This window comes from Nerophis lumbriciformis, linkage group LG17 (genome assembly GCF_033978685.3).
Source record: "Nerophis lumbriciformis linkage group LG17, RoL_Nlum_v2.1, whole genome shotgun sequence".
Taxonomy (NCBI): Eukaryota; Metazoa; Chordata; class Actinopteri; order Syngnathiformes; family Syngnathidae; genus Nerophis; species Nerophis lumbriciformis.
In genome coordinates, this window is record NC_084564.2 from 35,987,852 (window position 1) to 36,000,000 (window position 12,149).

The 12,149-nt window shown below is 41.2% G+C and overlaps 1 protein-coding gene across 2 annotated transcripts in view; it reads left to right on the top strand.

The window, feature by feature from the left end:
• Nucleotides 1-12,149, top strand: part of samd4b (sterile alpha motif domain containing 4B) — a 50,478-nt gene that overhangs the window by 16,644 nt on the left and 21,685 nt on the right. For both annotated transcript variants that reach the window (XM_061973156.2, XM_061973155.2), the window contains exon 5: nt 124-233. In XM_061973156.2, coding sequence (XP_061829140.1) covers nt 124-233 — 110 coding nt within the window. The remainder of the gene's footprint in view (nt 1-123; nt 234-12,149) is intronic.

A 12,149-nucleotide genomic window follows, 5' to 3' on the forward strand; every position in this document is an offset into this window, starting at 1 on the left:
GTCAGAGTTCTCCACCTGAGCCAAGATTGACACTTTCTGCCGCGGACATTTGACATTTGGATCTTGTTTTGAAGCTGCAGAGATTTTAAACGACTTGCCCATTTGTCTCTCTTTTGTTCTAAGACGTTCCTGCGTGGTTGAAAAGTCTTCGTCTTCACAAATATGCATCGCTTTTCTCCCAAATGGCTTATGACGAGATGATGATTCTCACAGAGCATCACCTGGAATCACAGGTTTGCAAAATTTGTTACAGGATACACAAACATCAAAATTCTAACTGTTATCATCTCTACCGTCACGCTATGATGCAAATCTTGTGACTTAAAGTGGATCCATGATGATTTTGATCTACCCTATTTTACGGACTATAGAGGGCAGCCGCACCCACAAAATTTTAGAAGAAAATTATGTATTTTTTGTATATTGTTTGGATTTCAATGATGTCACGTCCGGCTTACATCTGGCTCATTGAATAAGCGTGGTGGTCAAGCAGCGTCTGTTCTCAATGGGAACTAGGCGCCATTTAGCCTCACTCGAAGAAAAATGCCCCTATACTTCCGTTGTTTTCGGCTGTACGACCTATTCAAATCGCGAAAAGGATAAACGTTTCTTCCAAATTCCTTGAGATCTAATCAAAAAGGGCGGAAGAGTGCAAGATTTTACAAAAGACGACGACAAAAGCGGCACACACTCCATCCAGTACAAGGGAGCAGAGTCGAATAATGCACAAGTTTGCAGTGACCACCTCATTAAAGAGCAACATTATCACAATTTCAGAAGGGTTAAAACCATTAAAAATCAGTTCCCAGTGGCTTATTTTATTTTTCGAAGTTTTTTTCTAAATTTTACCCATCACGCTATATCCCTAAAAAAAGCTTCAAAGTGCCTGATTTTAACCATCGTTATATACCGGTACACCCGTCCATTTTCCTGTGATGTCACACAGTGATGCCAATACAAACAAACATGGCGGTTAGAACAGCAAGGTATAGCGACATTAGCTCGGATTCAGACTCGGATTTCAGCGGCTTAAGCGATTCAACAGATTACGCATGTATTGAAACGGATGGTTGTAGTGTGGAGGCAGGTACCGAAAACGAAATTGAAGAAGAAACTGAAGCTATTGAGCCATATCGGTTTGAACCGTATGCAAGTGAAACCGACGAAAACGACACGACAGCCAGCGACACGGGAAAAAGCGAGGACGAATTTGGCGATCGCCTTCTAACCGACGATTGGTATGTGTTTGTTTGGCATTAAAGGAAACTAACAACTATGAACTAGGTTTACAGCATATGAAATACATTTGGCAACAACATGCACTTTGAGAGTGCAGACAGCCCATTTCAGGCGCGCTAAGAACATATATTTTTCCACAATTTCAGCACTCAGGTTAACCATACCTAAATAGACACAAAATACTGCATTACACAAGACTACCCGAATGTACTCGAATGATTGAAAAAAATTAATGTTTTTAAGCTAAATTATTGGTAAACACAGTTTATGTATAATAATTTACTTAAAACCGCGAGTAATGAATAAAGTTTTCATCAATTTATATATTCTGTAGACATACCCTCATCCGCTCTCTTTTCCTGAAAGCTGATCTGTCCAGTTTTGGAGTTGATGTCAGCAGGCCAGGGAAGCTAGGGTCTTTATCGTTGGAAATGCATCTGCTTTGAGTGTCGCAGGATATCCACACATTCTTGCCATCTCTGTCGTAGCATAGCTTTCGTCGGTAAAGTGTGCAGAACAAACGACTGACCATTTCGTCGGCTTTCCCCACAGCCTCGTATTTTGAACACATTTCGTCCAATTTCTTGCCACTTTCGCATCTTTGGGCCACTGGTGCAACTTGAATCCGTCCCTGTTCGTGTTGTTACACCCTCCGACAACACACCGATGAAATTGAGAAAATGGCGGATTGCTTCCCGATGTGAGAGCGAATAATAGAAAGGCGTTTAATTCATCAAAATTCACCCATTTAGAGTTCGGAAATCGGTTAAAAAAATATATGGTTTTTTTTCTGCAACATCAAGGTATATATTGACGCTTACATAGGTCTGGTGATAATGTTCCCCTGTAAAGGTTTGTTTGATATATTTAAAATGTGTTTTACTTGTTTAGTATTTCCTGTTGAAGTATTTTCCTGATATTATTTGTATTTTATTTTGTAACAAACAGAAACCAGAAAGTCAGAGTCAATGATATTTTGTCAGGAAACTAATTTGTACGTCTCCCCTCCTGTGTATTTATTGTACATATGATAACAAGACAAAAATCAAATGGGGTAGTGATTCAGTAATTGTTAGTTTGTTAAATGGATATGCAGTCGCAGGCATCGAGCTGTCGGGTGCTAGTTTGTTTACATGCAAGACGTATGAAATGCAATGCAAGATTTTGTAAATGTTTATTTACATACCTTAATGGTTTCCAAACGGTGTCTGTAACACGTCAGTAAAACAGCTGATCAAACAAACCAAAAGTCATCGTCGTGGACCCACGAGCGAGGGAAGCTCGCTGTCCAATCAGCTAAACAGACTAAATAAGTACACTGTGATGTTTTGGTGAAGTTACGAAACTGAAACAATACAAAAAGAATGCCATTGTAATGCTACTCGTAAACGTGTAGCATATTAGCTAATGCTCACGACGCTAGCTTCATTACATTACGATGGCGTGTACAAATATGCATGAAAACACGCTACATACATCACACATGGTACAGTTTAGTAAGTAAGAATTGTTTTTTTTAAATTATACTGTAAAACTACAAACGTTGCTTAGAGTGATGAATGAAGCATCCGTACAAGACGGAACGGTATGGACGGCTAGAAGACGGAACTTCACTGTTACTTCCGGTCGAAAGCTCAGCAGGGTTTCCCCTTAATATAATTAAATGTCAGGCACCTCCACAACATTTTTTATTACCGCCACACCTTGAAAATAAGTGTAGAATACATTAAAGTAATATAATATATTGTAGACCCCAGAAAAAAATCACAGTCAGGTGCTATTTTTAACTTTTATTACCAATTTTATGATAACAAACGGCACAATACCAACAAGATTTACCTCCCGTGCAAACAATTTCGTCTCGTGAGTCCGCTCTTCCCCGGACAAACAACAACAACCCTTCCTCATTCTCTGACAATCACCTTTCCGGCACGGACGGTGTGGTTGCAAAGATGGGAAAAACTGACATCAAGTCCAAACCACAACAACATTAACATTAGCTGGTCGTTACAGTATGAATTTATATATATATATACAGGACTGTCTTAGAAAATTAGAATATTGTGATAAAGTCCTTTATTTCTGTAATGCAACTAAAAACATGAACATGTCATACATTCTGGATTCATTACACATCAACTGAAATATTGCAAGCCTTTTATTATTTTAATATTGCTGATTATGGCATACAGCTTAAGAAAACTCAAAAATCCTATCTCAAAAAATTTGAATATTTCCTCAGACCAAGTAAAAAAAAAAGATTTATAACAGCAAAACAAATTCAAACATTTGAAAATGTCAATTAATGCACTCAGTACTTGGTTGGGAATCCTTTTGCACGGATTACTGCATCAATGCGGCTTGGCATGGAGGCAATCAGCCTGTGGCATTGCTGAGGTGTTATGGATGCCCTGGATGCTTCAATAGCGGCCATTAGCTCATTTGCATTATTGGGTCTGGTGTCTTTCAGCTTCTTCTTCACGATACCCCACAAATTCTCTATGGGATTCAGGTCAGGGGTGTTGGCAGGTCAATCGAGGACAGTAGTGCCATGGTCAGTACACCAGTTACTGGTGGTTTTGGCACTGTGGGCAGGTGCCAGATCATGCTGGAAAATGAAATCATCATCTCCATAGAGCTTTTCAACAGATGGAAGCATGTACTGCTCTAAAATCTCTTGGTACACAGCTGCATGAAGAAAAGAAAAAATATATAACATCATAGCAGATCAGCCTTCCCGGTAAGGTCTATTCAGGTGTACTGGAGAGGAGGCTACGCCAGATAGTCGAACCTCGGATTCAGGAGGAACAGTGTGGTTTTCGTCCTGGTCGTGGAACTGTGGACCAGCTCTATACTCTCGGCAGGGTCCTTGAGGGAGCATGGGAGTTTGCCCAACCAGTCTACATGTGCTTTGTGGACTTGAAGAAGGCATTCGACCGTGTACCCCGGGAAGTCCTGTGGGGAGTGCTCAGAGAGTATGGGGTAACGGTCTGAATGTGGCGGTCCGCTCCCTGTATGACCCGTTTCCAGTGAGGGTTGGACTCTGCCAAGGCTGCCCTTTGTCACTGATTCTGTTAATAACTTTTATGGACATAATTTCTAGGCGCAGTCAGGGCGTTGAGGGTATCTGGTTTGGTGGCTGCAGGATTAGGTCTCTGCTTTTTGCAGATGATGTGGTCCTGATGGCTTCATCTGGCCAAGATCTTCAGCTCTCACTGGATCGGTTCGCAGCCGAGTGTGAAGCGACTGGGATGGGAATCAGCACCTCCAAGTCCGAGTCCATGGTTCTCGCCCGGAAAATGGTGGAGTGCTATCTCCGGGTTGGAGAGGAGATCTTGCCCCAAGTGAAGGAGTTCAAGTACCTCAGAGTCTTGTTCACGAGTGAGGGAAGAGTGGATCGTGAGATCGACAGGCGGATAGGTGCGGCGTCTTCAGTAATGCGGACGCTGTATCGATCCCTTGTGGTGAAGAAGGAGCTGAGCCGGAAGGCAAAGCACTCAATTTACCGGTCGATCTGCGTTCCCATCTTCACCTATGGTCATGAGCTTTGGGTTATGACCGAAAGGACAAGATCACGGGTACAAGCGGCCAAAATTAGTTTCCTCCGCCGGGTGGCGGGGCTCTCCCTTAGAGATAGGGTGAGAAGCTCTGTAATCCGGGAGGCGCTCAAAGTAAAGCCGCTGCTCCTCCACATCGAGAGGAGCCAGATGAGGTGGTTCGGGCATCTGGTCAGGATGCCACCCGAACGCCTTCTTAGGGAGGGGTTTCGGGCACGTCCGACCGTAGGAGGCCACGGGGAAGACCCAGGACACGTTGGGAAGACTCTCTCTCACGGCTGAAAGGGAAGTCTAGGCTTCCCTGCTTAGGCTGCTGCCCCCGCGACCCGACCTCGGAAAAGCGGAAAAAGATGGATGGATGGATGGATAGCAGATTATGCAAATTACTTGATGTCAGGGTGACCACGCCCGTAGCCACGCCTTCACCGCCACAGGTATCTTTGCGGTTTAGGGCAATCCCTGCTCAGTCTAAACAGAAGGGCAATGGAGCACTGCAGCAACCGCAACAAACTCGTCCAAAAGATGGCGCCATATCCCAAACAATATTAACACACCTATTCAGTGTCTTTACTTGTTTTTTTTTGTTTTTTTTTAACTATTCGCAATATGGCCGTCGGTGAAGAAAAATACATAAATTAGCCGCACATTTTGTAAGGCGCTGGATTGAAAGTGTAAGTAAAAAGTAACGACTTACATTACAGAATTATGGTACATTCAAAACACTTCCTTGTTGTCTATATCAGGTGTCCCCAACCTTTTTTGAACAAGGAACGCATTATTTTCACAGACAGGCCTTTCAACATGTGGCAGATAAATACAGCAAAAGTAAGTGCATGAAAAATACAACTTACCATTTTGTGGTATTAGTGGGAGCCCTGGCTTTCTTCTCTTTGCAAAAAAACCTCTCCAAAGACTTAAGTTTTTTTAACTTATTTTTTCTAGCTTGTGGGCTGACATATCTGACGCGTTGTACGTGATACATCATCGTCGAGGACAAGAGCACAGACAAATAATACAACTAGATATACTCGCCATTAGTTCCAAGGGATTTCTATAGATTTCTATTTCTATTTTAAAGGTTATGTGTTTATATTTTGAGCATTATTCCATACATAGATACAGTTAACACATTTGCACTTTAGCACTTGTCCTTCCTCATTGTGCACTTGAACTACTGTATTATGGTGTCTTTATTCTTAATCTGTCCTGAGATGAGGTCATGCAGCAACCTACTGTTTTATATGGGTGTCCATTTTATTTTATTTGTATTATTATATCTGAGTATTTTATTGTACTGCGTATGTCTGATGTTGGTGCTGTCTAACTTAAAGCCTATTGTGATGTTTTTCTACATTACATAACATGCAATGGTGTTTTTGGTCAAGATTTTGCATAGATTATGTTTTACAGATTATCTTCAAACCGCTTTCTGATGCCGTTTTGTGGGTGGTCTTATTTACATGCCTGCATCTTCTCCCCAACAGCCATTTTGTACAAACCCCCGTTTCCATATGAGTTGGGAAATTGTGTTAGATGTAAATATAAACGGAATACAATGATTTGCAAATCCTTTTCAACCCATATTCAATTGAATGCACTACAAAGACAAGATATTTGATGTTCAAACTTATAAACTTAATTTTTTTTTTTGCAAACAATAATTAACTTAGAATTTCATGGCTGCAACAAGTGCCAAAGTAGTTGGGAAAGGGCATGTTCACCAGTGTGTTACATCACCTTTTCTTTTGACAACACTCAATAAACGATTGGGAACTGAGGAAACTAATTGTTGAAGCTTTGAAAGTTTTATGTAGAGCTTCAGTCGTTCAACAGTCCGGGGTCTCCGCTGTCGTATTTTACGCTTCATAATGCGCCACACATTTTCGATGAGAGACAGGTCTGGACTGCAGGTGGGCCAGGAAAGTACCCGCACTCTTTTTTTTACGAAGCCACGCTGTTGTAACACGTGCTGAATGTGGCTTGGCATTGTCTTGCTGAAAAACGCAGGGGCGTCCACGAAAAAGACGGCGCTTAGATGGCAGCATATGTTGTTCCAAAACCTGTATGTACTTTTCAGCATTAATGGTGCCTTCACAGATGTGTAAGTTACCCATGCCTTGGGCATTAATGCACCTTCATACCATCACAGATGCTGGCTTTTGAACTTTGCGTCGAGTCTGGATGGTTCGCTTCCCCTTTGGTCCGGATGACACATGTCGAATATTTCCAAAAACAATTTGAAATGTGGACTCGTCAGACCACAGAACACTTTTCCACTTTGCATAAGTCCATCTTAGATGATCTCGGGCCTAGAGAAACCGGCGGTGTTTCTGGATGTTGTTGATAAATGGCTTTCGCTTTGCATAGTAGAGCTTTAACTTGCACTTACAGATGTAGCGACCAACTGTATTTAGTGACAGTGTTTTTCTGAAGTGTTCCTGAGCCCATGTGGTGATATCCTTTAGAGATTGATGTCGGTTTTTGATACAGTGCCGTCTGAGGGATCGAAGGACACGGTCATTCAATGTTGGTTTCCGGCCATGCCGCTTACGTGGAGTGATTTCTCCAGATTCTCTGAACCTTTTGATGATATTATGGATCGTAGATGTTGAAATCCCTAAATTTCTTGCAATTGCACTTTGAGAAACGTTGTTCTTAAACTGTTTGACTATTTGCTCGCGCAGTTGTGGACAAAGGGGTGTACCTCGCCCCATACGTTTTTGTGAAAGACTGAGCATTTTTTGGGAAGCTGTTTTTATACCCAATCATGGCACCCACCTGTTCCCAATTAGCCTGCACACCTGTGGGATGTTCCAAATAAGTGTTTGATGAGCATTCCTCAACTTTATCAGTATTTATTGCCACCTTTCCCAACTTCTTTGTCACGTGTTGCTGGCATCAAATTCTAAAGTTAGTGATTATTTGCAAAAAAAAAAAAGTTTATCAGTTTGAACATCAAATATGTTGTCTTTGTAACATATTCAACTGAATATGGGTTGAAAATGATTTGCAAATCATTGAATTCCGTTTATATTTACATCTAACACAATTTCCCAACTCATATGGAAACGTGGTTTGTAGTTTACAGCGTTTCGAAATTGAGTCTACTGTCAGATATAAGGTTAGAACTATACGCTACTTTTTATTAGAAATGGCAACAGTGAAGGGTGCATGTTAGGGATGTAACGCTATCAAAATCTCACGGTACGATATTATCACGGTATTAAGGCCACGGTACGATATTATTGCGGTATATTTCCCCCCCCCCCCCAAAAAAAAGCTGTGTAAAAATGCCATAGTGTGTAAAATGAAGTGGCAGGAATGTATAGGATAAAGACATAATTGAACACACACATAATGCTAAAATGTTGTAATCATATTTTTTTTTACAACAAACAAGTATTTCCAAGTGCAAATAATTGTGCAGGAACATCGCATGCAGGGGTGTCCAAACTTTTTGACTGGGGCGCCGCTTTGGGCTGCATGTAAAGTACGGTACCGTAACTATGTACAGTCCTGGCCAAAATATTGGCATGTAATGCACAACTTCTCCCAGAAAACTGATAAAATTACAAATGCTTTGGTAATCTATTGTTTATTTATTTTGTTTGCATTGGAACAACACATGAATTGATTAACCTGGACCCCGACTTAAACAAGTTGAAAAACGTATTCGGTTGTTACCATTTAGTGGTCAATTGTACGGAATATGTACTGTACTGTGCAATCTACTACTAAAAGTCTCAATCAATCAATCAAACAACCCCCCACCTCCTAAAAAAGCCAAATCTGATATTATTTTACACAGAACTCCAACAACGGACTGGACAAAAATATCGGCACCTTTTCAAAATTGTAAGAAATAGTTGTATTCTAAACATATTATGCTCCTTTAATTTGTAATTAAACTCACCTGTAGCAAGTAACAGGTGCTGGCAATATAGAAATTACACTTGCAGCCAGGAGCCATGGAGAAAAGTTGACTCGACCTTTGTGTTGTGTGTACCACGCCGAGCATGGAGAAAAGAAAGAAGAGCGAAGAACTCTCAGAAGATTTGAGAACCAAGATTGTGGAAAAGCATGGTCAATCTCAAGGCTACAATTCCATCTCCAGAGATCTTAAAGGGGAACATTATCACCAGACCTATGTAAGCGTCAATATATACCTTGATGTTGCAGAAAAAAGACCATATATTTTTTTAACCGATTTCCGAACTCTAAATGGGTGAATTTTGGCGAATTAAACGCCTTTCTATTATTCGCTCTCGGAGCGGTGACGTCACAACGTGACGTCACATCGGGAAGCAATCCGCCATTTTCTCAAACACATTACAAACACCGAGTCAAATCAGCTCTGTTATTTTCCGTTTTTTCGACTGTTTTCCGTACCTTGGAGACATCATGCCTCGTCGGTGTGTTGTCGGAGGGTGTAACAACACGAACAGGGACGGATTCAAGTTGCACCAGTGGCCCAAAGATGCGAAAGTGGCAAGAAATTGGACGAAATTTGTTCAAAATACGAGGGTGTGGGGAGAGCCGACGAAATGGTCAGTCGTTTGTTCCGCACACTTTACCGACGAAAGCTATGCTACGACTGAGATGGCAACAATGTGTGGATATCCTGCGACACTCAAAGCAGATGCATTTCCAACGATAAAGTCAAAGAAATCTGCCGCCAGACCCCCATTGAATCTGCCGGAGTGTGTGAGCTATTCAGGGACAAAGGACCTCAGTAGTTCAAATGTCCAGATTGAGCCAGTACAATCACCCACTAATTTAATAATGGTGCCAGTGAAGCCAGAAAAACAGATAGTTAGTTTCAGTGATGAAGGGATGCCATTTTTTCCAGTGAAGATTGATTGCACATGGAAAAATGACAAAAAAAAGTTAAAATCTTTTTAATCGGTCACTTCAGCTGTAACTGTAGGCTAGTATGTATCTTACTGGACAAAAACAGCACATTTAAAATGCTGAAATCGTGGAAAAATATATGTTCTTAGCGCGCCTGAAATGGGCTGTCTGCACTCTCAAAGTGCATGTTGTTGCCAAATGTATTTCATATGCTGTAAACCTAGTTCATAGTTGTTAGTTTCCTTTAATGCCAAACAAACACATACCAATCGTTGGTTAGAAGGCGATCGCCGAATTCGTCCTCGCTTTCTCCCGTGTCGTTTTCGTCGGTTTCGCTTGCATACGGTTCAAACCGATATGGCTCAATAGCTTCAGTTTCTTCTTCAATTTCATTTTCGCTACCTGCCTCCACACTACAACCATCCGTTTCAATACATGCGTAATCTGTTGAATCGCTTAAGCCGCTGAAATCCGAGTCTGAATCCGAGCTAATGTTGCTATACCTTGCTGTTCTATCCGCCATGTTTGTTTGTATTGGCATCACTGTGTGACGTCACAGGAAAATGGACGGATGTATATAACGATGGTTAAAATCAGGCACTTTGAAGCTTTTTTTAGGGATATTGCGTGATGAGTAAAATTTTGAAAAAAACTTCGAAAAATAAAATAAGCCACTGGGAACTGATTTTTAATGGTTTTAACCCTTCTGAAATTGTGATAATGTTCCCTTTTAAATGTTCCTGTTTCTACTGTGCGAAATGTCATCAAGATGTTTAAAGCCCATGGCACTGTAGCTAACCTCCCTGGACGTGGACGGAAGAGAAAAATTGATTAAAGACTGCAACGAAGGATTGTTAGAATTGTGGATAAAGAACCTGGATCCACTTCCAAACAAATTCAAGCTGACTTGCAGACACAGGGTACAACAGTGTCAGCTTGCACTGTAGCCATCTCAATGAAAAGGGATGCTATGGTAGGAGACCCAGGAGGACCCCGCTGCTGACACAGACATAAAAAAAGCAAGACTGGAGTTTGCAAAACCTTACCTGAGGAAGCCAAAATCCTTCTGGGAGAACGTCCTGCGGACAGTTGAGACTAAAGTGGAGCTTTTTGGTAAAGCACATCATCACACTGTTTACAGAAAACAAAATGAGGCCTTCAAAGAAAAGAACACCATCCTACAGTCAAACATGGTGGAGAGTCCACTGATGTTTTGGGGTTGCTTTGCTGCTTCTGCTACCGGATGCCTTGACTGTGTGCACGGCTTAATGAAATCTGAGGACTACCAATGAATTTTGGGGCATAATTTAGGGCCCGGTGTCAGAGAGCTGGGTCTCCTTCAGAGGTCATGGGTCTTCCAGCAGGACAACGACCCAAAGCATACTTCAAAAAGCACACAAAAATGGCTGAAGACAAAGCCATGGAGAGTTCTGAAGTGACCAATGAGTCCAGGGGCCGTATTTATCAAGCGTCTTAGAATTACTCCTAAGAAGTCTGCTAAGAGTTGACTTATGAGTAAAGAAATTCTTCGCTGAAAGCTGCACTTAAAAGTTAGTTATCAAGCGTCTTACTCACACTTTCAGCGAAGTGTAGGACTGAATCTTAAGTGTCACACTCAGAGCTGAATCACGACATTACTATGTGCCGTAAACGGAATTTTAGGTGACGTCATTTCTGTGTCCATAGAAATGACCAATCACGGAAGGGAATCCCTTGTCTAAGAATAAAGAAATATCTTAGAAATATTTAAGTGGACAATGGGAGTGTATATTTTGACAATAAACTACAAAATAATACAAAACAAACAAACATTATTGGCAATGAATCAAAAATAAATGTTTCCTTTTCTTTCCAATTCATTTTCCCAGTGGCGAGATATCGAATATTGTGATGACCTTGAGTTCTGCTGTGTGATGTTGCTGATGAGATGACGCCCCTTATTATAAATCTGTGACAAAAACAATACCCGCTCTGTCCAAACGATACCGTTTGATCAGCTGCTCATCATCAAACAAAGCCAGGACAACCTTCCGCTCCCTGAACGTTCGCGAACGTCTCTCTCGCCTCAGTGCCATCCCCCGCTGGCAACTCCTAACCACTTAGGACACCTCTGAAGGTCTCTTAAATATCGTGGAGAGTTGGAGTGATTCTTAGACTTAAGAAAGTTGATAAATAGCTTTTATTCTTAAGTTTGAGAGTAGGACTAAATTTTGCAAATTCTCAGGACTTATGTGTAAAATGGCACTCTAAGACGCTTGATAAATACGGCCCCAGATCTAAATCCTATAGAACATCTTAGACTTAAACTTAGACTTCTTTTTTATTGTCATTCAAATTCGAACTTTACATTACAGATAAGAACAACATTTTGTTGCATTAGCTCGTTGTAGTGCAGGATAAAAGAGCAATAAGGTGCAGATATAAATAAATAGATTACTGTACAGATAAATATATTGCACTTTTTCATATGCATCCACGTTTATGGATGTATGTTATATTGTC